The 23,919-nt window shown below is 49.3% G+C and overlaps 11 protein-coding genes across 11 annotated transcripts; 6 read left to right on the top strand and 5 right to left on the bottom strand.

Annotated features, from left to right (window-relative positions):
* On the top strand, positions 1–2,027 carry BDV27DRAFT_56957 (putative clock controled protein (Ccg-8)). The gene is made up of 2 exons (XM_032076967.1): positions 1–500; positions 585–2,027. Exons 1-2 carry the CDS (start codon positions 230–232, stop codon positions 1,766–1,768), a joined length of 1,455 nt encoding a protein of 484 aa, XP_031922259.1. The 5' UTR covers positions 1–229; the 3' UTR covers positions 1,769–2,027.
* A 259-nt stretch (positions 2,028–2,286) lies between these two features.
* Positions 2,287–2,691, bottom strand: BDV27DRAFT_149787 (uncharacterized protein; the record flags this gene model as incomplete). The annotated part of the gene is made up of 1 exon (XM_032071115.1): positions 2,287–2,691. One exon carries the CDS (start codon positions 2,689–2,691, stop codon positions 2,287–2,289), a length of 405 nt encoding a protein of 134 aa, XP_031922260.1.
* Positions 2,692–3,995: 1,304 nt separating this feature from the next.
* Positions 3,996–4,598, top strand: BDV27DRAFT_149788 (uncharacterized protein; the record flags this gene model as incomplete). The annotated part of the gene is made up of 2 exons (XM_032071116.1): positions 3,996–4,201; positions 4,313–4,598. The coding sequence occupies 2 exons, from the start codon at positions 3,996–3,998 to the stop codon at positions 4,596–4,598; spliced, it is 492 nt and encodes a 163-aa protein (XP_031922261.1).
* Positions 4,599–7,213: 2,615 nt separating this feature from the next.
* On the bottom strand, positions 7,214–8,556 carry BDV27DRAFT_136535 (putative carbonyl reductase). Its single transcript, XM_032068787.1, has 3 exons — positions 8,105–8,556; positions 7,641–8,024; positions 7,214–7,585 (listed from the first exon to the last, which is right to left on the bottom strand). The coding sequence occupies exons 1-3, from the start codon at positions 8,352–8,354 to the stop codon at positions 7,338–7,340; spliced, it is 882 nt and encodes a 293-aa protein (XP_031922262.1). The 5' UTR covers positions 8,355–8,556; the 3' UTR covers positions 7,214–7,337.
* A 1,277-nt stretch (positions 8,557–9,833) lies between these two features.
* On the top strand, positions 9,834–13,175 carry BDV27DRAFT_136537 (uncharacterized protein). Its single transcript, XM_032068788.1, has one exon. It carries the CDS (start codon positions 10,479–10,481, stop codon positions 12,993–12,995), a length of 2,517 nt encoding a protein of 838 aa, XP_031922263.1. The 5' UTR covers positions 9,834–10,478; the 3' UTR covers positions 12,996–13,175.
* A 184-nt stretch (positions 13,176–13,359) lies between these two features.
* Positions 13,360–14,405, bottom strand: BDV27DRAFT_149791 (Voldacs domain-containing protein; the record flags this gene model as incomplete). The annotated part of the gene is made up of 2 exons (XM_032071117.1): positions 13,360–13,984; positions 14,119–14,405. 2 exons carry the CDS (start codon positions 14,403–14,405, stop codon positions 13,360–13,362), a joined length of 912 nt encoding a protein of 303 aa, XP_031922264.1.
* A 681-nt stretch (positions 14,406–15,086) lies between these two features.
* On the bottom strand, positions 15,087–15,692 carry BDV27DRAFT_149792 (uncharacterized protein; the record flags this gene model as incomplete). Its single annotated transcript, XM_032071118.1, has 2 exons — positions 15,087–15,610; positions 15,677–15,692. The coding sequence occupies 2 exons, from the start codon at positions 15,690–15,692 to the stop codon at positions 15,087–15,089; spliced, it is 540 nt and encodes a 179-aa protein (XP_031922265.1).
* A 738-nt stretch (positions 15,693–16,430) lies between these two features.
* On the top strand, positions 16,431–16,886 carry BDV27DRAFT_162873 (CVNH domain-containing protein; the record flags this gene model as incomplete). Its single annotated transcript, XM_032073460.1, has 3 exons — positions 16,431–16,560; positions 16,639–16,811; positions 16,872–16,886. The coding sequence occupies 3 exons, from the start codon at positions 16,431–16,433 to the stop codon at positions 16,884–16,886; spliced, it is 318 nt and encodes a 105-aa protein (XP_031922266.1).
* A 618-nt stretch (positions 16,887–17,504) lies between these two features.
* On the top strand, positions 17,505–20,121 carry BDV27DRAFT_57003 (serine/threonine-protein phosphatase 2B catalytic subunit). Its single transcript, XM_032076970.1, has 5 exons — positions 17,505–17,974; positions 18,042–18,373; positions 18,439–18,696; positions 18,753–19,660; positions 19,717–20,121. The coding sequence occupies exons 1-5, from the start codon at positions 17,857–17,859 to the stop codon at positions 19,778–19,780; spliced, it is 1,680 nt and encodes a 559-aa protein (XP_031922267.1). The 5' UTR covers positions 17,505–17,856; the 3' UTR covers positions 19,781–20,121.
* A 127-nt stretch (positions 20,122–20,248) lies between these two features.
* On the top strand, positions 20,249–22,385 carry BDV27DRAFT_57014 (uncharacterized protein). The gene is made up of 3 exons (XM_032076971.1): positions 20,249–20,671; positions 20,727–20,862; positions 20,923–22,385. Exons 1-3 carry the CDS (start codon positions 20,326–20,328, stop codon positions 22,292–22,294), a joined length of 1,854 nt encoding a protein of 617 aa, XP_031922268.1. The 5' UTR covers positions 20,249–20,325; the 3' UTR covers positions 22,295–22,385.
* BDV27DRAFT_168742 (alpha/beta hydrolase) lies at positions 22,386–23,480 on the bottom strand. The gene has a single exon (XM_032074851.1). It carries the CDS (start codon positions 23,277–23,279, stop codon positions 22,476–22,478), a length of 804 nt encoding a protein of 267 aa, XP_031922269.1. The 5' UTR covers positions 23,280–23,480; the 3' UTR covers positions 22,386–22,475.
* Between the last annotated feature and the right edge of the window lie 439 nt (positions 23,481–23,919).

Raw genomic sequence — 23,919 nt, forward strand, 5'->3', positions numbered from 1 at the left:
GGTTTGCTGGTTGGTATTTTTTCACGTGAAGAGCACATGAGAGAGCCTGACTTCCGTCACTGACTCGATCAATTTCCCTTCTCAACCTCTCTCTTTTAGTCTTTTCTTAGTTTAGTGCGCTCTTCCCAAGAGATCGTCCCTTCTCCAAATTCAATAGAGCTGAACCGCTGACGCCCCCAAATTGGTCGTCTAAATCATCTCAATCCTTACTAGTCGGTCTTAGGCCTCCATGGACAATCGTTCAGGCGCCATTTCAACGCCGAACGATTCGTCCGTCTCCTCACTCCGAAACACGGCCAACACGGCCAACAGCGGCAAACTTCAGACTACCTCGACCCTCCCCGCTCCTCCATCCGGTTATCCTTCGACAAAGAATGTCCCTACCTCCATGATGGATGTTGATAACACCACAGTAGCGGAGGATCGTTCACGTCGAGCTACTAGTGTTCTCTCCATGGATGATATCGAGGCGGCGCAGGCCCTGGAGGGGCTCCGTACGGGTATGCCGTTTTGGTCCTGCTTCGTTTCATCTGGGAGCCAGCCTCCTGAGATTGCTTAAGTATGCTAATCGAGAGTCATCCCAGAATACGGTCAACCTCCTCGAAACGTGTCGCAACAAACCTCCAGTTCTGATTCCAAATCGCAACCCGAACCCCTCTTATCATTGCTCACCTCGACTCATCCTCTGATATCCTCCGCGATTAACGGATCCGTCTCGGCGTACACCAGCTCGAAATCATACTCACCTCGCTTCAAATCGGGCGCCGAGTTCCTCGAACGCAACATTGGCTCCCCTGTCGCCAACACCGTTGGTTCGGTTGGCCGCAAAACCGGAGTCGAGAGTGGCCTTCGATGGGCGCTGCAGCGTCGTGGATCCGGCTCAAATGATCCCAAACGATCTAAGCGTCGCAAAGTGAGCGGAGACAAACACCCAACAGAAGTAGACTTGGAAAAGGGCTCTGATGAAACCACGTCGTCTCGCCGCGGGCGTAGCTCTTCTGACCTGTCCATGGGCGAGCCCCTCCCGCCATATGACGATCAGACGTCACCCAGCTACGAGGAGGTTGGTCGGGAAAATTCTTCGCGACCGAACCCCACGTGGCAAAGTCGATTGGTGATCTCCACCTCGGGATTGGGTGTTGCCATGAGCGAGGAGTCCCTCCGCAGCTTGCAGTATTGTTTGACCTGGTTGCGATGGGCAAACGGACGGCTAGGCAAAGCCATCGTGGCCTTGCAGGGCGCTCTGAAGGAATGGGACAATGCCAAGAAGAATAATGATACTACCCAGGATACCTCTTTGCTGTCCCAGCGTATCCAGGCCGTCCGGGAGGACGTCTTGTCGACCTTGAAGCAGGTTGTAGACGTCGTCTCCAAGTATGCCGGAGGTGCATTGCCGGAGAATGCCCGAAACTTAGTCCGCCGACACCTCACTTCCCTACCGCATCGGTTCCAGGTCGCTTCGACGTCCAACCCTCCACCCGATTCGAGTGCGGCATCCTCTGACGCCACAATCGGCGCTCATCGCATCTTAGTTCTTGCGCAGGAAGGCCTAGACATGATGTCGCAGGTGAGCGGAGTAGTGAATGATACTCTCGTCAGCGCGGAGCTTTGGTGCGAGCGGTTGGGCAAGAAGCGGCCCGACAGCAAACCCCAGAACGAAGCTAAACAGCCCGAGTCGCACAATGCGTCGTTTCCGCCTGATGTGAAGCAGCCTATTCGTGAGCCTTCCCAAGATGTTCCAATGACTGGGACAGACGAGAAGGTATAGACATGGGAAGCAATCAATTTCATATGGCCTCACAGTTATTGCTCAGCGGGCACTGAGAAATGCGCTGCCTACTATCGGGCTGGCGAGGCTATGGTTGGTTCAAGCTCGCGATTCACCAGATCTTACTATTTGGGATGGTACATATGACGTTGAGAACACGTCCTATTGAAACATCTCGGATCAGTCGTTTGTTTAACTTCCTTTCGGACTTTCTTTCGTTTTCACTCTTTCTTTACCTTTCTTTCTTTTCCCCTGTAATGTTTGTTTGTTGATGTCCTCATTTGATATCCGTATTACTTGTTGAGTGTGAGGAAATAGTTGGCGTTCTCGGATTCCGGATACCTTTCTATCTGATTTTACACTTGTTCTTCTCTATGTCTCTTCAATATCACGTACCAAGGGTCCCTCCTTGACAGCTGTGCTTATGCTGATCGAGTTTCTAGTTGGTATACTCCAGTCAAGCTAACATGTCCTGTGTTGAGCCTTCTACGGTAGAGTACATTCATCCCCTGATCATTTCACCACGGCGAGTCCAGTGTCACCTCTCGCAGTATTCCCCGCCCCCAGTAGATGTTCACCTTTTGCACCTTGCATTTCTGGTGCGCCAGACGTAGCTGTACGAACTGGAACTGTCTCTGCTTTTCACGTTCCTTCATGATCTTCCTCCACTTGAACTTCGATCGCTGCACCTGCCTCTGTCGACTCGGTTCCCACTTTCTCCACAAACTCTCTTCGTTCTCCATCAACTCGCAGTCCTCAGGCCACGGTACTTTATCCGGTATGCTGAAGTCAGGTATTTGCAACTCTGAATTCCCTGCCGAGCGCTCGATCTCTTCGTATTTCCTCAACCCCCACATCCATTTCTTCAGTTCATCACGGTCATCGTTGTCGCGACAAAGACTCAACATTCCCCGGTGAGACATGTAATGCACATGAATGTGATAGTCAACATGATACCGAGCAAGCTCCTTATCCCTGTTAGGATCTTGGGAGATGAATCGATCTATTCGTTCCTCGTAAAGCTCGATCTGAGAGGGCGTCATTAATCGTTCGTACCCGGACGTAAAGGCTGATGTGGGTGCTGTGAGGAGGGATTCTTCCTCAATGCCGGCTGCGACTACTGTCCCTAGGGGAGATTCCTCACGCCAGGCGCGTCTTTCAGTAGCCAATGAACCGTCTTCGTCTAGGTCATCTATCTCCGAGCCATGGTCTCCACCGGATGTTGGGTTCGGTGGATCGAACTTGCAGGTAGTGCACTTTAGGGCTTCTTGTATTGCGATATTCTGCTCGTGTTAGTGACATCTCTGTGTATCTCATTTCGAAGACAAGATACATACCATTGTTATTTGTTCTAGGAGCCTCATATTGGGAGTTTCTGTCTTGACTCTTGATCTTCTGTTCTTATGTCGGTCGCTGGTCGGCTGACGCTGCATGCGTGTACGCGGTGTTGGACGTCTATTGCGATATGGGATCGTCATCTCCTATCTTTCTACAAAACACACTGGGTAGGGGAAAATAAATAGAAAATAAAATAGAATAAAATACATAAAAGACAGCGATTCCACCTCTCTATAACTATTCTCGCTCATGATCTTTGCCAGACCGACAATGCCTATGACGTCTGTCAAGAATTCGAGATCTACATCAAATGGCCCCCCACCTGACTTTGTTCCTCAATGCCCGTGACCCTATCACTGGGTTGGGGTGAAACGGGATAAGCGATTACATTTCTTTCAGCTATTGTCAGACTCTTCAAACATACTGGTTTTAGTGTTACTGTTACTATGTTATTGTTGAATTGTTTCTGTATTGTCTGCGTTGTTGATCGTCAGCAGGGGGCTTTTGTGTTCCAGATCTACATACATTGAATCTCGGAAATCATGACATGCATTACATTACATTGCATCTGATAACCTAAAACACCAGTATATTCGATAGACCATAGAAGAATACCTCAATGATCAAACTGAATGGAATTATCGCATAACAGACCGATATTCTCAATCAGGAGATCTAACCCTCTCTCTCTCTCTATAGTAATTCTCCGAGTACTATACATACTCCTCTGTATGGAAGTACATACACCCTCGTCCACCAACAAGCGGAATATACTCAACTCTTCCAATCTCATACAAAATAAAGACCTTACAATCCCATAGAAAAAGATTATCTGCTAGAGATAAGAAAAAGAACCAATATCAAAATCAACAAAGACATCCACAGCCTCATGGCCGAACCCATGGTCATCCTCTACCCAGCAACCTGTCTCACCTTCACAGCCATATTCCTTGTTTCCCTCAATCGAGAATCGATTATCTATGGTCTAATCCGCTGTGCTCAACTTATCCATCTCGGAAACGACTATATCGAACTCCATATTCAAACCGACGACACCGAATTCGAGTCCGAACTCAAAGATCTCGAAGATCAATGGTACGCCCCCTCCCGCCCCAAATAAACTAAATCCAAAGCCCAAAAAAAAAAAAAAAAAAAAACAAAAAAGAATAGAATAAAAGAAAGCAAGAAGACCAACAAAACGCACAGGCCCACCCCACGATCCCCAAGCGACAACAGCTACTCCACCACCCCCTCCTACCCATCATTAATATCAACCGACGATCCGAACTTCCCCGCATCGAGCCCCAGAACCCCGCTGGGGAGGTACTTCGATCGGGAAACAGGGGCAATCTACCCACAGGTCCTGGAGCCGCCGACACCGTCGTGGGAAGTGGAGTTGAGGATGCGGATTGAGAGGGGGGTTGGGTTAGAGGCGTCTTGGGATCGTGCGGTTGATTGTATGGTGGGGTTGTTTGTGCGGTTGCATGTTTAGTACAGTACTTCGTTTCCTTCTATTTTTTTAAACTGGGTCTTTCGCGGTTGAGTGGTTGATTGAGGAGTTTATCGGTCGGTAGGGTTACTTTGCTTTTGTATTTATGGAATGATATAATATGGCTTCGTTCTTCGGATGAATTTCTAGGAACTGTAATGAGGGAGTTTATAAGCATGATAGATCGAGAATAGACCATTCGCGGGTGACTGAGTAATTATTACAATACCCCAGTACTTCTGGATTGAATTAGGCATACTCTAGCTTATCACTCCAGAATAAAGACCGACTATGCCTCCCATCCACACATCCATTTCTATGGGGTGCTTAACTGGATATAACCCCATTAATCCTCAGATAATCTAGTAACAAGGCCAGGAGTCCCAGTAGCAATCTTACAATAACGAGATTACTCAAGTGACACTATTCCTGAAAACATAGATACAAACCTCATTAATATAAAGCGAAGAGAGTCAGCATAGATGATCTCAGCATCCATTATATTGTACAATTCCCAGTGGCGCTTCGTGGCCCGGACTATGGGCATTGAATCCAATTGGCATGTATACGACCATCTCTACCCTCGTTGGTTGTCCGGTTTTATCCCCAGTCTGGGTGTATATAAGTACAATACCTGTCATCTTGCTAAAGATACGAATATATTAAATTTCCCATATCGTCATTGGTAGACTGAAGCTCTTGAACAGCTCGTCAGGAAGCAATGGTCATTGTTTTGGTCAAGACAAATAATCCACCTATCCTCCGCTCCCTAAATAGCCCTAACTGGTATCCTACCCTAGTCTCGGTATACCTCCCTCAACCGCATGGTGGTTTTGGGCGCTTGGGATTGAAAGGATTTACGAGTGGAATGTGTAGCTTGCATTTATGTAAATATCTTGCTGGAGTTTCACTGACTACTTGTGGGGGGGATGCATATGGGGGTAATGGTTGATTTATTTTAGTGGTAATACAACGGGTCTCAATTGGATTATTCGAATAGAGGAAAGTAAGTTAACTCTTAGTACTTCGTTACTTGCTTGGTCGGTAGGTAAACTTGTTAAATATCCTGGTTGAATACTTGAGGGTTGTAATAGTTGGAGAAATATAATATATGCACCATAAGTTGTTTCAGGCTTTATTCCACTCTAAGTTGTTTACCACAGTTGATACATACCTCACAGTAAAACCGGTGGGATATGTTCCATTTTTGTGAATCCCCGGCTGGATATTCAACCTTATCTTTATTGTCCCTACTGAAATGCTGTCCCAACCTATATACCACTCCTGATGGGATATACATAGGATATACCATAATATCTAAAGAAAGGCGCCCTTCCATCTATGATCAGAGCCCCCAGTCTAGGCTAAAGCGCATCCTCATAGGTCCAGAATTACTTTATAGTCCGAAGATAAAGTCATTATTTTTACATCAACATAAATATGCTATTTGATACGCATTCGGGTCAAGAGAAATAGCTGATAACGCGGATGATTGTCTCTTATAGTCCAGCTGTGCACAAGCCGGTCTGATAACATGGTACCTTGGGTAGTCTCGCCTGATTGCGATACAATATGTCACTCAATACATATACGTGCTTACAGCTGGCATATTGACTAGGATAGTTAGTTCCCTTTCAGCTTAAGGCTAGCGGACCCAGCTTCCAACACTCAAGCTCCATCAGATTCTTAGGTATATTATATGTCTCAGATAAGGGCAAAAATAGACTACCTGTGTCCGATGCTCTTAATGGAGGCGATTCTAGCTATGGACCAAAGGTGCTCTGTTAACGAGGAAATTGGTTGTTGTGGTGGCTAAGAACTAATATCATGGAATGAGACGGAGAACATCTCTCGGTGAATCTCTTCTAAGTTATCGCAGAATATTCTCTTTGTATGTTTACTGGGAGGTTGGAGACATGTGACTTTTTACTCGGTATGTTTGGTTCGTTGGTTTGGTGGTTGATGCTGCTCACCAGTGACTTAAGTCTGTGGTTTACTTCGGAGTGTTGGTCTATTTTATTTGAGATAATATACTAGTCATTATATTCCCTATTCAAGCTTAATATCGGCGATGGGCATCTCCTTATCTTTTGTAACTTGAGTAACTTGAGTATCGTGGGGTAGTGTGGTAGTAAGAGTACAATTCCTGGTCGGGCAATATATATTAGGGCACGGTGGCTGTGTTTGATAGCAAAGGTTCATAATTACTACCAAGTACTATCAACATGGTAGGAGGAGGACATTGAGATAAATTAATAGATTGCTCTTACTAACAACTTGTTTGGCAGGGGCACTATATCTGCAGTATGACATTTTTGTCCCGAGAGATGAGGGGTTGTCCGTGAACTAGGTAGGGTTTGGATTACGGCTGATAAGACGGATAGAAAGGTAAGATGCCTACACTACGCCCAAACCTGGTAAGTGGCGGATATTTTGCTAGAGTCACGCGCCAGTGGTTTTGGGCCAAGAGATGATATGCCGCAAGCTACATCTGCAAGGCTTCGTGTCACCGTCCACGGTTGTGATTTTAAGGCCTGATCGTGGTGCAGGAACCCTAACGAAAACGCCACCAGGGTTTCAACATTTGAATTTACTTTTTCGAAACTTTACACAATAGATTTTGGACATCCAAAGATCGTTCATTCGTCTATTGTTTTATCGTTTGAAGCCGTTATGTATAGTAGACCCAATATGAGATGTAAGAGAATCGCTGGAGGATAATAAATTCAAAAGGGATATCATTTATGGAGCGCAGTAGCCACCGTCGACAACCAGGTCAGCTCCGGTGGTGTAGCTTGAGGCATCCGAGGCCAGATAGAGGTAGGCACCCTTCAACTCCTCAGGGCGACCCTCACGGCCCATAGGGATCTTGTCCTTCCAGATGTTCTTGGTCTCCTGGGGCACGAAGTTGGAGATTTCGGTCGCGATGTAGCCGGGGGAGACAGTGTTGGCACGGGCATACTTAACCCACTCGACCGAAAGAGATTTGCCTGGTGATATTAGCCTGGCAGACTCCCGGACAGATCACACCCAGAGGGTACTTACAGAGATGGATGACAGCTGACTTGGCAGCGTTGTAGGCAGCTTGCATCTGAGGGAAGTTGACAATGTGGCCGCTCATGGAAGCGGTAGCCACGAAGCTACCATAGGTGAAGTTGGTCAACTTGTTGCCGTTGAGGTCGGTTCCCTCCTCCTTCTGTCTCCTCCAGTGGGCGGCAGCAGCCTTGGCGCAGTAGAAGGTGCCGTCGAGGTCAATGCTGACAACGTCGGTGTAGTGTGAAAGAGGGCCGTCAACCATAGGACCCTGGGTCCAGGGAATACCAGCGTTGGCAATGAAGACGTCTAGACGGCCGTTGAAGTCCTTCACGGTCTGGTCCACGGCCTTCTGCACAGCCTCGGCGTCGGTGATGTTGACCTGGTAAGCCTTGGCTGGATACACTTAGTAAAGGCTCGGGCCACGATAGAGTCACAGGGCGGTTAAGATATGCGATAGGTGAGCAGGAACTTACTCTGAACACCGTATTTGGAGGCGATCTCAGCGGCACGCTCAGGGCACTTATCGTTGGTGTTCCACCACAGGGCAACGTTGGCACCAGCTTCCGCAAGACCGTTGGCGACAGCGAGACCGATACCGGCACCAGCACCAGTAACAATGGCGGTCTTGCCCTTCAGAGAGAACATACTCAGCAAGCTAGGGTGCTCTGGGGGAGTAGTGTTCTCGTGGACGAAGAGACCATTCTGGACGGGGTTGGCAGCCATTATGGTGGGGTTTCCTACAGAAGGGTGGAAATAAACAGGGGAGGATTGAAAAAGGAAGAGGTAATAGGTAGTAGGAGTGGGAAGAGGAAGGGGAAGAGGAAGAGGAAGAGGAAGGAAAGAAAAAACCGAACTGTCTACAGCAGATAGCTATATATAAGCACAGGAGCTGCTTAGATGGAGTAGCTGGGATCGGTGAGAGAGATTATGGCGGGGTGAACATGATTATTCATATTTAGAATTTTTGATTATTGATTTTCTGCTGCCTCTTATGTTGTTCATGCTTTGGCGTCGCATACACACTACAACAAGGTTCAATAGCGACGGACCTTCCACATCTCAACACGTACGTTGTTCCAATGGCTCTGCGAAAGGTCGAGATCTGGGCCCCGGTGGGTTATGACGCTATGCCGCCCCAGACCCAGAGGGACCCAACGTCTTAAAGGCGGGATTCATTGTGACAGGCGTGGGGGGGAGAAAATCCGCGCGAACTTTCATTCCTCGTCCGGGAAGAATTAAATTCGACGGTCCTATGGATTCTTGCCCTGTCACTTTCTATGGTGAGACTGATCAGATTCCACATGTCTTCTTTTTTTCTGTTCAACCGTTTTTCTTCTTCTTTGGGGTTATCTCAGTCTCTCTTTGTCACTTGTGTGGTGGTTAAGTTTGATAGTAAAAAAGTGGATGGCTTTGTTTTTGGTGCCCGGAGAAAGTGGAGAGAGAAGGACGGGAGGGGAGAACTGGAGTGGGTCACTAATCATGTTCTTCCACTCGTCCCTGGATCCCGGTCCCGTGATCCCTGAACTGCCTCAGGCCGCACAGGAAAAACAAATGCCCCTCCTTGCGCGCTTCATTTGCGATGATCATTCCAGCTCCCATACGCGGATTGTCACCCTACATTGCATCTCGCCCCGGCCAATGATTTGTCCTCGATGAGATCCAAGTTTACCCGACAACCGAATGACAACTGGCAGTTGAACGCTAATGTACATACATCAGACCATGCCTTTATCAACAAAACGCAGATGTTTCCAGGAAGTATTCGGGTGGCGAGGGTCTTAACCACTATCGTTAAATTAGTCACTACGGTACGGTACCTTGTTGCCTGAGTCTGTCCCGCCACTCAAATCCGACTATGCGAAAAGTGTACTCTGTTAACTCGCCCTATCTTTGCAAATGATCTCCCCGTGGCCATTGGTCTGCAGGTAATAGATCATGGCCAAATAGCACTGTAGCAGGCTATCGATTTGGACAGGACGAGTCCAATAGTCCCACAATGAGGGACTTCGCACGGAACTTACATATCGTGCAAGAACAAGATCGTTTTCTTGAAAATGCACGCCCAGGACTCCCCGGAATATTTGGTGGTAGTTATGCATGCCTGTGGTTACTAAGCAATGACCGGGTGTACTATAGACACCGTGACGTCGTGCCCTATCTTGAGCGCACGAAAGCCTATGCTTTGTATTCAGAACACCAAGTCTTTCTCGCACCACAACGAAGATATGATTGTTGATTGCGAACCATTTCATCTCATGGTACGCATATTATATTATCGACGTTCTCGCGCGGAAGGGTGGCAAACGCTTCTCCGAGGATGACTCCTTGTTGGGATCAATCATCCTAAGCATAAAAACGCCCCATTCCCATGGGCGTGACGTACAGGTGTCACCGAAAACTTTTTAACTGCTAGGATACGCTAAGTACTGTATATTACTATGCCCCTGGATGGATAATTTACTTTGCTTTCATAAACCCGAGGATAAGGGGTCTCGAGACTCGAGTATCGCAGCATTCCTCGCGTAATCAACTGTAATGCGACCACATTCCACAGCTTCGAGTGGGTTTTCCATAACAGACGCCTCCCCCCTTTCCCAGAAGCCTACCCTTTCTCTCTGTGATGCATCTGATTTTGTCTTTTGCCTCCTGCGTTGCTATCGTGGATTGTGTTTGTGTGCACTGTCAGGAGGTTCCCTAGCCGCCCGGAAGTTCTCCACGAACCCTTCCAGGCAGCGGCACGCTGCCTTTGGAGTCATCAAGCAGACAAAGGATCGAGCTCCTCTGTATGAATGGGCTCCTACGTTAGTCACCAACCAAGTCTGTCGGTCATCATAAGAGGAATCAACGATGTTGGAATTGCCATCCGTTGTCGCGATAGCAGTAGTCTGTGCGGCTATTTGCATCGTGGGGGGAGTAAGTGGCACTCTGGCATGGCTTAGGGTACGCCAGAAACGTCGCAGGACCTCCAGGAAGCAATTCGGTATGCAGACCTTCCAGGCAGAGACGCTGACAGACCTGTCTCGGGAGGAAGGTTCCATGCTGCGGCAATACGGGCAACTCCCGTATGGGCGACCAAACGAGTGGGGTGTGCTGGAATCACACGAGAGCTTAGTTCATTCACAGGATGGCTCGGATACCCTATCTCAGCGGACGGAGAAGGGCCGTTCGTTGTGCCGTTCTCTGTCAGGCTGCCATCGACAGTCGAAGCTGCTGAGGCCACACCGGATAAGCTCTTTGACACCATTGACCGAGAGTGTCGACGGGCCACCTGTCTCTCGCAGAGGCTCCTCGCCAAGGGATGACATTTCGATCTCAGCAGTTGATGGGGCTCTTGAATTACCAACAGAAATTTCACCAAGAAATACGCCAGACAGGGAACAGGAGAATCATGATGCTAATCAAGGTATGCGACCAATTTCAGGGCCAGGACCATCAGTATACCAGAGAGAGCCTTCGAGTGGCCTCTTCTCAGTCTTGGAGGACAGATACCACTCGTTCGGCCTATCCTGCGCGGGGCCACGAACAGCAAGCATTATCGGTCAAACGCCGGGTGCTGCTCCAGACAAACCAATGCCGCCGCCGCCGTGTGCTTACCCGCCGAACCGGTTCCAACTCTCCAAGAATGACTCCTTGCGGTATTCTTCGCTAAGTCTTGAGACCGCGGATAGCTCTATTATGAATGAGAGCAGAAGGACTTCTGGCATGGATAGTGTATTTACTTCACCAGCTTTGCCTCCCTGCCCCACCTTCGTCCCTTACAGTGCCAACGACGTTGGAAGGAGTGTTGCATTATACCCGAGACCACCTGCTCCATTCGTCTTCCCCGCGGGCTCACTTCCAAGGGAGGTGCAGAGACTCGAGCCGGATCGTACTTCTCCCCGCCGAAGTTTGACAGCACGCAGTTCACTTCACTCCATGGAACGAATTAACCCTCCCCCGCGGAGAAGCGAATCCCTCAACGTACGCCCGCCCAGAAAAGACTCTCTTCAGCGTACTGACCTAGAACGCATCTATTCCTTGAACAAGGCGGGCTGTAACACAGCCCTACTACCACATTTTAGTCAGCTACAACGACACTCCGTACATGGAAGCCAGCGGCGGGAAAATGACCCATTCCATGGGGGCGTGTCTGCTGGCTTTGGTCGCGCAAGTACTCCTGGGTGGGCTAGCGTTTCACCTATCCCAGAGTCGCACTTGGCCCCTTCCAATAGTTATCTCAAACCCCCGTTAGCCTCCGCTATGAGAGGCGGCAACCGTCCCCGAAAAGGCCATCGACGACAGAACTGTGTCCGGATATCGATCCAGCCACCTATTACTTTTGGAGGAACTACGTTTGCTCCCATGGTTGAGGAGCCGGAAGAGCTAGACGAGTTTGACAGACACGCATCACAGGTGTCTGATCTATCGGTTTCCTACATCTCATCTTCGCGCTCAAGTGTGTCTGGCCTCTCGATGAGCCGGACCGGTTCTGACCAACAAGGGGACTTATCACGCATCACAGAGATCTCTAGTGACAGTCGTCCACCCTCGTACCGAAACTCGACCTACATTGCTTCATCTAAGAAGCGGAAGCATAGCCGGGATGACTCCATAGATAGTGTACTGAGTACGGTGAACCCTGGCGTGGACAGAACCCTTCCTGAAATTATCACTACACTGCCCCCTAGTCTAGGAGGTAGCCTGATAGATACCCCTTCACCTGACAAGCCTTTCCCAGCTTGGATCGCTCCTAAGTACAGTGGCTCGCCAACGACATGGGAAAACGCTCCGAGTCCAGGCAGTCCTCGCCGGTCCGCCGTCAAAGGACCACGCAGCCAGCCAACCAGACCACGCCGCAATAGCGGTAGATCACATCTACTAGAAAACGGGGCCAACGCTACAAGCCCATCGATCCGCCCTCGCAGTCAGAGCTTGAAGCATGGATCAAATCGCAAGTCGACCGACTCTGTGCAGCGTGCCAAAAGCACCGCCACAGGTTCACCGCGGCATCACAGTCAACATACGAATGGACAGGAGAAGCTGACTACGGGTCGCTCACTCCCTACAGAACAGCAAAGCTACACGCAGCCCCCAGAGCGACCCCCTTCCCGCAGTTCCAGCAGAGCTGGGAACCGCATCGTCCCGATATGGGAGGATCATGATCGCTCCCCGAGCCGTCGTCCCACCAAAAGGTCTGCAATATCCGTTATCTCCGAAGAGTCCGGGCCTGCAGAGCTGCACGGTGAATCGACGCCTCGGAAGCCAGAACGCCTAAGGAGTGCACGACCGGAATTCTCGACACCCGTCAAGAAGACTGTGGGATTGGGCATTGGCGCTGCGACGCCAGGCAGTCTTTATGATGGGGACGGGTTCTTGAAAGAATAACTGTATGGTGCGCTCAGGTAGCTGCCACGTGTTGTATTCTATGCTTTTCAGGTGTTCTGGCGAGATAAGTGCTTTGTTTCATTAGGGTTTGTTGCGCAGGCGAACGATTGATATCCACTGTATTGTTAGATAGGCATAGTTAGTAGAACCAAACTACCAATAATATAGCATGTAATTATATTTTACGTTTCTCACACATCACAGTAGACTGTTTGGCCCAAAGATGATACAATAATAGTAAACGCGGTCCCATAACCCACCTATTCACCCATCATCCAAGAAGCATTGATTCCCAATCCCAAATCTCAACTAAACCCACCAATGATGATTACACCACGTCTATCCATAACCTCCAAAACCTCACTTAATCCGTCCTCCTCCACTTCGTCTCCTCATCCTCCTGCATCTCCTCATCCCCATCCCCGTCCTCCCCCTCACGAGCCCTCACAGTCCCTGCCCCAGGACCAAGAGACAAAGTCGGCTCCTCCCCACCCCCAATCCAGTTGCCTTCCTCATCAAAAAACTCATGCATATTATCCGCCGTAATCCACCCCGAGCTCCCATCCATCGGCGGTGGCAGTCCCCCATCCCCACTCCCCATCTCCACAAGCCCGGACGACAACAACCCCGAACCACCGGCACCACCCTCCTCATCTTCATCGTCACTCATGGGATCCGGGTGCAGATTCGAACACGCCGAAACGGCATTATACAGCGCCTGCGTGGGAGTCTCCTCTGGCTTATTCTCCTCCTCGGATTGCTGCTGCTGCTGGGACTCAGGCGGCGGGACAACAGTCAACGTGATACATTCTTCGAAGTCATCTTCCTGGACGGCGCCGGGTTGTTCAGGGACCGCGATCTGCATATACAGACCTTGCACTTCAGACTGGGTGTCTGGGAGCGTGAGACGCTGGATCGCATGCAGGGAGATGCTGGGGTAGGGAATTGAGAGGCCCTTTTGGTAGGTTGGGTTGTAGAGGAGAAATTTACTAATTGTTTACCACATATCCCATTAGTTCTCATTGACCGGAGATAGATTGTAGTTTCAGGCGTAGAGAGAGAGAGAGAGAGAGAGAGAGAGAGAGAGAGAGAGAGAGAGAGAGAGAGGTCTTTCTTTACTTACTCGGAAGTCACCCAGACGTCTACGCCATCGATGACGATTTCCTTGCCTTCGGTGTCGTCGCCGTTTTGGTTCTCTGTTCCGTTTGTGGTACTTGTCGCGTCTGCGCTGCGGAGGGAGTTTAGGATTGGGTTGGCTTGGAGCTCGTGTTCCAGGATGGATAGCTTGCAGTGCTTGCTGTGGTAGTGGAGGACTGCGGGGCCGGAGTGGAAGGAGGATGGCGTGCGCGACTGGTGGTCGGCGAGGAGGACGAAGGAGGATGTTTCTGGTGGTGTTTGGAGGGGCTCCATCTTTTTTTCTTCTGGCTGCGTTTGAAGCGTGTTGGGGGTTGTTTGGTGGAGGGAGGTTTAGTTGGTGGTGGTTCAATATTTCTGCCGGGGAGCTTTGGCGGAGATTAAGCTTTGATATGGGAGAAGGCGGAGGGGCTGCCGTTGCTGGGTTGGTGGGGGGAAATTCGCCTTTACTTGGACACAATTTTCTTTTTTTTTTATAAATTTAAGGGCGACGCAATGGATTAGCCTATAGCATAGGGAGAGTATATGTTATAACGTATTAAGTATAATTAGTGTAATTCATTTCGTTCATGGAGCATAAACGTATGGGAACCGCACATGTCGGGTATTGGATATCTCTTAAGGCAAGATCAAAAACTGGACCCAATTTGCACAAGAATATTTCCCCGCATCAAAATCGTTGATTTAACCCCATAGTTTCATTCCTGTATATGGGCCGACTCTACGCAATAGTGCGGTGTAGCGAGCTTCGTCCGTGCTGAAGCCGCAGGATTGTGGTATGCTAAAGCTCAATCTGCATATGAGGTGCAGCTGAACCTGCAAAGTCTACCGAGAGCTCGATGGGAGTGGTCCAATCGGTGACTTTCCCCGATGGTTCACACCATGGCAGAGGAAGCTAAATGACGCTGCCACGTCAAGGGGGATGATCGTGCCTGACGCTCAAGCGATCGAGACCACTCATTTTACGTTTAGCCCACCGAACACTCTATCTAGCTCTTCACCCTCGTCGCGCGGCTTCATCGATGGTAGTTTCGACGCGTCCGGATCCGAAGACAGGCTGTCTAGCAAGCTGTGCTCTGGTTGCCCTGAGGGTCTAGGGCTTGCCATGGATCTACTCGGTTGAAGTAGCTTTTCTTCCCGGTCCAACCACCCGGGCGCAACCCGTCTCTTCTCCGCGAGATCGCGCTGCACAATGGACTCCTCCCAATTTTGAATAGCCGTCTCCGCATCCGTGCGGTTCTTGTTGAGCAGTTCTTCAAGAGACTTGCACGAGGCTAGGATTTCTTCGGGGGATGCGGCGTGCTCACCGCTCGCGGAGACGACATAGCGGGGCTTAGCCTCGGGGTTGTTGGGGTCGACTGTGACGGATGCCGGAAGTGTGGAAGGAAGCGATTTGTAGGTGTAGGGAAGGGTGACTGAGGAAGGGAGGTTGATAAAAGGAGAGACGGTCAAGGGAACTTGTGCCAGGAGTGGATGCGGGCCTGGACAAATGGACAGATAGAATGATTAGTATAAAAGCTGCGATAAGGGGATAAGAGGGGACTTACGGTAGGATTCATACATTATGAGTAATTGGGAGAAAGTCCACACGGGAGAAGTTAGTCGAAGGAAGATAGCTAAGCCAGATGACGATCTGAGGGCGAAAATGGGGTTGTTGTAGTTGTTCAAGATCATGAGAGGTTATACTCCGTATTCATTGAGAGGGGAAACCCCGTGACGCCATCGGTACCTTTTAATACGACAAATACGTAGTACAGTATTGATTAATTACCCTATCATAATTTGTGCGATCCGTGGATCTCCAAATCTTAGATTAACTTCAATGTTGATTTGTCTGATTTTGATCCCCACTCTCATTTTCCAATCGTGTTAGGTTTGGATTTTGCCTGGTTGCCTTCCATATCTTGTGTTGATATTCGTATTTGAAGCTCTGTTTTCGAGATTGGAAAACATCACTACTAATACTAAACGGGTAAACACCTGAGTAATGGATGGAGCCTTCTGGGGCCCAGCTTGTATGGTCATGTACTGTTACGATTCTAAAACTATATCCACGACGACGTCCCAACTCAAGCACCAACAGCTCCATCGCAAAATGGCAATTTCAGGCCGGCTAGATGATGAGAAAACTTAATTCATGTGAGCGGAGTATAAAGAAAGCAATATAGCCATGCGTGGTTGAGCTCTCCTCTTGTGATGTTTACAGATCGAATCTGCTTCTTGTTTCAAGACAGAGTTTGTCCTTCCCCAAGAACGCAAACCAATAATACAGTACATTGTTTCTGCATCTGATTTGAAAACATGGAATTTTCTACCTCCTCCAACAGTATTCGGCTTGAGGCATCCACCTTAGTCTGCAACACGAAGAACACGGCGGGTGATGATCAAGAAGCCAGGCTGGACCTCGACAGACACATTGGAAACTCGAATGGTATAGTATTTCTATATCGAACTTTCTATAATATAGTTGAGGGACTTTCCTACTACTGAATGAACAATTATTGGTTAGGCTGGTTTACTTGGAAAGGCGTGAACTTCGCGAATTCGGCAAGAAATATTGCGCTGGTTCGTAGGGATGAGGGATATTGGCTTGAAGGCGATCTCCCCAAGAGAGATGCGGGCTACAGAGAAAGACAAGGTATTTATCTCGATGAACGAATTCAAAATGTGAATAGCCAACTGGTATGCCGTGAGGAATGAGATAAATCAACTACTACTACTACTACTACTACTACTATCTAGGTCAAGGAGATTTAATGATGTTCAACTCTACCCAACTGTTCCACTCTGCTGTTGTCACGATCTCACTTCTGTAGAAATAGACTCTTATTAGTACGGGTGGCTGTGATATCCTGAAGTGAACCCAATATGTCACTTGGACCATTGACAAGTACACCGTAAACTGTAGAATAAGGAAGGAGTAATACTATATGGTTGTGGAATACGGAGAATTACTGATAGATTACCAAACTAACTGTTACCTTATCTACTAAGTATATATTAAAACTTCCCATCCTCCAAATTCCTAGATCTAGATTCTAGACCCGTATATGGTATGCGCTAGTATTTTGAAGGGCTTGATATTTAGCATAATATGACCTAGAACTGAATCTGAATGTCAACTTATACGCTATCTACATTAAGTTTAGCATATACGTAACATTGGGGGAGTTTGAATTTTGAAAGACCATCTCTACTAGTCGATAGTAATACTATCGGTTACCACTGCTCCGTACTGACTGTACCCCTTCACTACCCTTCAGCCCCTGCTCAGCATCTCAGAGTCCTTGGATTAGCCTCGACTGCTTGCTTGTTTCTTGTTCTTAATTATTCTAACACACGACCCACGTCTACCATTTTTTTTTTTTTAAAGAAAAACACACCCCTTTACTCCATACCCAGCTAGTGGCCTTTCATTGGTTTTATTTTTTCCCCCCCTGTTGAATTGGAGAAACTCTTCTTATTTGCAAACATTTTTTTTCCCCTTTCGACGTGCCGACACTCCCAACCTTAGGGTCAACCATATCTCAGCCTCAATTCGGGCGTTCGCCTCGCGTGAGAGATCCCGCCGCGCTCTAACCCCACCAAACATCGGGTTCTCCGCGCTGTCAAGTCTCCCCCTCCCACCCCCCCTTTTCTTCGCCCTCTCTCTCTATCTACCGGGGCTTTGGATTCTTGCGATTTTCAAGATCCTAGTCGTGAGCCTTCCAAATCAACTTGATTCAAGATGGACCGCACAATAGCGCGAGCGGTGACGGATAAGAAGCCAGTCCCGGAGATTGACTTCACCTTACATACCATGGAAGATGGCACCCAGGTGTCCACCATGGACCGGGTTGTAAAAGGTAAGTCACGCAGCATCCCTTAAATTTCTCCCTTATCTTTCATTCTGACCGTTTGGCGATCCTGCAGAGGTACAAGCGCCGGCGTTACAGACGCCGACGGACGAACAGTTCTGGTCCCCTGAGGACCCTTCCAAGCCAAACCTCCAGTTTCTGAAACAGCACTTTTATCGTGAGGGTCGTCTCACCGAAGACCAAGCGCTATGGATTATACATGCGGGTACGCAGTTGTTGAAGGCAGAGCCGAATTTGCTCGAGATGGATGCCCCTATCACGGTGTGTGGCGACGTTCACGGACAATATTACGATTTGATGAAGCTTTTCGAAGTCGGCGGCGACCCTTCTGAGACGAGATATCTATTCTTAGGCGACTATGTTGACAGAGGTTATTTTAGCATTGAAGTGAGTTTATTGGGTTTTTGTGCCGTCGCTGGGTTGTGTGGCGCAAATGGTCTGACCTTGTACAGTGTGTTCTCTACCTCTGGGCCCTGAAGATCTGGTACCCGAATACGCTCTGGCTGCTGCGAGGTAACCACGAGTGCAGGCATTTGACGGATTACTTCACCTTCAAACTGGAGTGTAAGCACAAATACAGCGAGCGCATCTATGAGGCCTGCATTGAATCCTTTTGCTCCTTGCCGCTGGCGGCGGTCATGAACAAGCAGTTCCTGTGTATCCACGGTGGCCTGAGTCCTGAGTTACACACATTGGAGGACATCAAGTCGGTAAGTGAAGCATATTCCGTCACAGTAGTAATGCCAGGTGTTGATACAGGCCGCAGATTGATCGTTTTAGGGAGCCTCCGACTCATGGCTTGATGTGCGACATTCTTTGGGCTGATCCTCTGGAGGAATTTGGCCAGGAGAAGACTGGAGATTATTTCATTCACAACAGTGTTCGAGGATGCTCCTACTTCTTCTCATACCCTGCCGCCTGCGCTTTCCTGGAAAAGAACAACCTCCTGTCCATTATCCGTGCCCACGAGGCTCAGGACGCCGGATACCGCATGTATCGGAAAACAAGAACCACCGGTTTCCCTAGCGTGATGACGATCTTCAGTGCGCCTAACTATTTGGATGTGTACAACAACAAAGCTGCTGTCTTGAAGTACGAGAACAACGTGATGAATATCCGTCAATTCAACTGCACACCTCACCCGTACTGGCTGCCAAACTTCATGGATGTGTTCACCTGGTCTCTTCCCTTCGTCGGTGAGAAGATTACCGATATGCTGATTGCTATCCTTAACACCTGCTCTAAGGAGGAATTGGAAGATGATACCCCTACGACCGTTTCACCTACAGGCCCGCCCTCGCCCCCTGTTCCGATGGACGTCGAATCCAGTGAATTCAAGCGACGTGCAATTAAGAACAAGATCCTTGCCATCGGTCGTCTTTCACGAGTCTTCCAGGTGTTGCGTGAGGAGTCCGAAAGGGTCACGGAACTTAAGACAGCAACCGGTGGTCGCCTTCCCGCGGGTACTTTGATGCTGGGAGCAGAGGGAATTAAGCAGGCCATCACAAACTTCGAGGATGCCCGTAAGGTTGACTTGCAAAACGAGCGTCTGCCCCCGAGTAGTGAAGAAGTTTATAAGCGGAGTGAGGAGGAAAGACAAGCTGCCCTGGAGCGTGCTCAACGTGAGGCAGACAACGACGCCGGATTAGCTACCGTGGCTCGACGGATTAGCATGTAAGTTTTATTGGTGAAAAAGACAATTCGAGGGAGCGTACTCTAACCTGTAACAGGTCTGCGGGCGCGGGCAGAAGCCGGCGGCAGCGAGATGCCGCTCGAGAGAGTCGAGAAGCATGAGCAAAGATCACTATCATTAAGCATTCCACTTTGATTTTGCGCTTGCTCAATCCGTCTTTCTCGGTGCACAAATATTGATCCAGACCTGTATAAAGCGCCTCTGAGTCGGACGATATAACGAGGAGCTTTTCCTCTGGCGAACGGCCCAGCTACATAATCTTATGTCCTGTCTGTAACAAAGAAACAGACTTTTATTGCATTGAGTATTCCAACTGCGACAGAGACTATTGTTGTATTTATCGAGGCGTCCGTGACGTCTTGCTCCATGAGTTGATGAATCGATACACCATGACACACCCCTATCTTGTTTATAACTGTGCGGTATTTGTAGGCAGGTTTTCTTTTTGTTTTTACTCTAGTCAAAAATCTTCCGTATGGAGCATTGGAGTGTAGCAAGAATTATTTCGTTGTAATACTGGGAATCGGCAGTCACGGGCCTCCGCGGCCGCCAAGACTCAACACCAACTTCAATTATCCGCCCTTCCCAATCCATATATCACTGATACCCTCCACCTTTCCGCCAGATACCCTCTCCCCACATATCAATGCCTCCTAAACTGCGCGGCTCGCTCTCTAAGAGCTTGCCGCGTGCTGGGGATAAAGCTGCAGCTTACTACTGCCCGTCCTGCGCAACACGGAGACGGAGCCTGTCCACGCGTCGGAACGGCATCGTTTCTCCCCGGCTAGAAGCTAACCCTCTCTCTTTTTTCTCCTCTCGCCCCATCACTACATCGTCTGTGATTCACGCCCGACATGTGCCACCGCGCTTGAGAGAGCTATATGAGACCCTGAATAAGATTCAGGGTGTAGCTACGGAGCAGGTGAATATCAGCCGATTGCAGCTTGCTTTGCGCGGATTGGAAAGTGAAGCGCCCATAATCCGGGTTGCTGGTGGGTTTCTTCGTCACAGCAGTACTCCCATATATGTTTGTTGATGTTTCAATAGTTCTCGGTCTGAATGATGCGACTGCCGCGCGCAAGCTTGTTCGCTTGTTACTCGCTGATCCATTAAACGCACGCGAGAGCTGGGAGGACGCACTGGATGCCTACGACTCGGATCCTACACAAGGCTTGCTGATTCGGTATGTTTAGATTGTACCAATGGGGATCAGGATGATAGGCTTTGCTGACGCTCTCCATAGATACGGCGAAGTATCAGAGTCCATCCCGAACAACCTTCTCCCTACTATCTCCGTGCCCTCCCCCATCCTTAAGAAAGGCAATCTTGAAATCCTAGTGTCTACATTGGGTGCTGAGACAGAGTCATCGGGTGCGCATTTTACAGCAGATACATTCCTCGTCCCTACAGTGACAATCCCAACATCACATTCCGGCCGACATAATGCCGTACGATACCCTGTCCACAGAACTGTTGTGTGCGGCCGCGGAGTGGACGGATTGGTTGCGTACAATGGTTTGGTCTCTCGGGCAGACCTGAAGAAAGAGACGAGCTCAGTTTATGGGGCTATCGATCTGGCAGTTACTGCCCCACAGAAAAGTAATGACCGAATCGCTTTCGTAGACATCGATCGAGCGAACGAAGCCCTCGAGAAGTTCCGTGAATCCGTGCAAAACGCCTCTCTTTATGAACGTGGTTGGAATGGAAGCGGTGTGCCGGCTGTTCAAGATTGGTTATCATCATTGCGGGCGGCGGAAGGGGCTCTCGACCCCTCACTCAAGTCTCTAATCACGTCTCTGATTGACGCCGCAGAGGCTGGAGTTGTTGCCGATGAGAGCAGGTTATCACAGGATCAAAAAGCAGTCGCAGTTTCAGACGAGGTCCGGGAGAACTTAGACCGTTCAGTGACTGAGTGGGCGGAGAGGGGACATACAGAACTGCGCAGCTCACTCGAGGAAGGGTTCGCGACAAAGAAATGGAAGGGCCTTGCCTGGTGGAAATTGTTCTGGCATGTGGACGACGTAGGCATGATCACATCGGAGATTCTGGAAAAGAACTATCTGCCGCGTGCAGAGAAAGAGGTGATCTGGACTGCGGGAAGATTCCACCAGGCCGGTCTCGGGATGCAGCTAAAGGACGCCTCTCAACCAGCGCAACAGCCTCCTAACGACTCCACGAATGATAAACCAGAGTCCGATGAGCTCTGGCCGACTCAAATAACCACAAGTCGCAACCGGCTACTGGAGACGACTGTGCCCTCCCTGCAGGCAATGGCGCAGAGGCTAGTCCTCTTCAGCATGTCAACTACTACCTTGACATCCGCTCTGTCAGCACTGACATATGTTTCCGTTCCGACAGCGTCGGTGTACGAAACCGGCACAATCGTCGCAGTTGGATTAATCTACGCCCTACGGCGGCAACAAAGGAAGTGGGACTCTGCCCGCACATTCTTTGAAGACGAAATCCGGGAAGAGGGCCGGACGGCATTGATTAAGACCGAGGAGCACCTGCACACCGTCTTGCAAGAAGGTGGACCACGGAACGAGGAAGTCGTCGAAACTGAGGCCAGGAAGACAATCGATCGGGCAAGAAAAGCCCTGGAGCAGGTAGACTGAGTTTCATCGCATAGACCCGTGTAGATCATGCAATGTACCATACTTACCATCGCCTCATGTTACTTCTACCAATCCATATTCCAGTAGATCACCAAAGCGCCACAGCATCGTCTTACCCACCCTACACCCATCATCACTACACACCATGCATAAGATTCGCTTTACCAACTCCCAAAACACTCTAAGAAATCTCCACACTTCCATCTGGAACACCCTGCCAACTCCTCAATCTGCGCGCCAAAAACCTCATAACAGGCAGCATCTCCTCCCTAGACTTTGGCATCCCATCTCCCCTCCTAGCATACCGGGTGACCTCCACAAATTCAAAGACCCCCTTCGTCCTGCTAACCGCCCCATCACTCACAGCCTCCGAATCCCGTCCAGCAACAAGCAACACCGGCGTCCGATTCTTCTCACCCACCACACTCCCCGAAATTGGATACGGCGCCCCAATAGAAATAACCCCCGACAACGCCATGTCCCCCCCTCGCCCACCCCCAACATGCGCACCAGAATCACCCACATCCTTAACCCTAGGCTGTATCCCCAATTCCCTTGCACAAACAAGCCCCACCATACCCCCCTGCCCGAACCCAAGAATCATAATCTCCCGTAACTTATACCCGCATTTTTGAACGAGAGCACAGCGAACAACCTCGTCGACTATCGTGCGCGTTGCGCGCGTGAACCCGGCGTCCATGTCCAGCGCCCCCGTGCGGGAATCGAAGGAAATGTCATCGCCCCAGTGGAATCCGGGGAGGTCGAAGGGAAGACGTGTTGGTGCTTGGAGCGTGAGGACAGTTGTTTCGGGGAGGTTGAGGGCGCGACCGAAGGTGCTGAATGTAGCGCTGGTGTCGCCGATACCGTGTAGGAGGAGAAGGATGTTGGGTGGTGGGCGTGTGGTTGTTGTGGTGGTATTTGGGGATGTGATTGAGACGGTTAGGTGTGGTGGGAAGTCAGATTGGGTGGGGACTTTTGTAGGCATTTTTATTTCCTTTCTTTATAACGGCGTTTTTGGGTTGGTGGGTGGTTGAGCTTTTGGTGGTTTTGTGGCTTTTGACTTGTCGGTTTGTGTAGGTCAATGTTACTGTAGGTCTTATGGTTTTGTATTATATGGGTAGAGGCTGTTGTATTAGGGGAATTGACTTGTAGGGCGTTAATTGGCGTATATTGGAGGAGGATGGTATGGGACTGGAAATTTGATAAAGGATGACGATAGATCTTGATATCCATATTGATATCGGTGCATTAGTGTAACACCCCTTACATAAGCTATGCATATGCATAACCCACCCATGGTAAACCCTAAGTATACCGGTGCGTTGGTATTGATATCTAACATCTTCGAGCGACCACCAAGGCATATAATCGTCTGGACGGGCCGAGCCGCCTTCAAATTCAACGATGTCTCACTGTTGAGTCTGGTTTCGGCATTTTCGCCCCGAGAGATAGCAATGAACGTTGTACTTCCCAACACATCCCCACCTCCGCTCTAGCTGGCGTAGCAAGAGGACCACTATTACAAAGTTTTTGAGCTTGAAAAGTCGAAGCATCTGAGACTCATAATACAAGTGCTGTAAGAATAATCACTCGTTCTGCCGGTAATCGTTATGGTACGGTGCTGT

The sequence above is a fragment of the Aspergillus caelatus genome (assembly GCF_009193585.1).
Source record: "Aspergillus caelatus strain CBS 763.97 unplaced genomic scaffold BDV27scaffold_279, whole genome shotgun sequence".
NCBI classification, from domain to species: domain Eukaryota; kingdom Fungi; phylum Ascomycota; class Eurotiomycetes; order Eurotiales; family Aspergillaceae; genus Aspergillus; species Aspergillus caelatus.

Bases quoted from the DNA above. Each gene is read 5' to 3' on its own strand.
- BDV27DRAFT_168742 (XM_032074851.1), bottom strand. From the start codon at position 23,279: ATGCCTACAAAAGTCCCCACCCAATCTGACTTCCCACCACACCTAACC.
- BDV27DRAFT_136537 (XM_032068788.1), top strand. From the start codon at position 10,479: ATGTTGGAATTGCCATCCGTTGTCGCGATAGCAGTAGTCTGTGCGGCT.
- BDV27DRAFT_56957 (XM_032076967.1), top strand. From the start codon at position 230: ATGGACAATCGTTCAGGCGCCATTTCAACGCCGAACGATTCGTCCGTC. The intron at 501-584 runs GTATGCCGTTTT...GAGTCATCCCAG, and splicing joins CCTGGAGGGGCTCCGTACGG to AATACGGTCAACCTCCTCGA.
- BDV27DRAFT_57014 (XM_032076971.1), top strand. From the start codon at position 20,326: ATGCCTCCTAAACTGCGCGGCTCGCTCTCTAAGAGCTTGCCGCGTGCT. The intron at 20,672-20,726 runs GTGGGTTTCTTC...ATGTTTCAATAG, and splicing joins GCCCATAATCCGGGTTGCTG to TTCTCGGTCTGAATGATGCG. The intron at 20,863-20,922 runs GTATGTTTAGAT...CGCTCTCCATAG, and splicing joins ACACAAGGCTTGCTGATTCG to ATACGGCGAAGTATCAGAGT.
- BDV27DRAFT_136535 (XM_032068787.1), bottom strand. From the start codon at position 8,354: ATGGCTGCCAACCCCGTCCAGAATGGTCTCTTCGTCCACGAGAACACT. The intron at 8,025-8,104 runs GTAAGTTCCTGC...AAGTGTATCCAG, and splicing joins CTCCAAATACGGTGTTCAGA to CCAAGGCTTACCAGGTCAAC. The intron at 7,586-7,640 runs GTAAGTACCCTC...TAATATCACCAG, and splicing joins GTCAGCTGTCATCCATCTCT to GCAAATCTCTTTCGGTCGAG.
- BDV27DRAFT_57003 (XM_032076970.1), top strand. From the start codon at position 17,857: ATGGACCGCACAATAGCGCGAGCGGTGACGGATAAGAAGCCAGTCCCG. The intron at 18,374-18,438 runs GTGAGTTTATTG...GACCTTGTACAG, and splicing joins GAGGTTATTTTAGCATTGAA to TGTGTTCTCTACCTCTGGGC. The intron at 19,661-19,716 runs GTAAGTTTTATT...AACCTGTAACAG, and splicing joins GTGGCTCGACGGATTAGCAT to GTCTGCGGGCGCGGGCAGAA.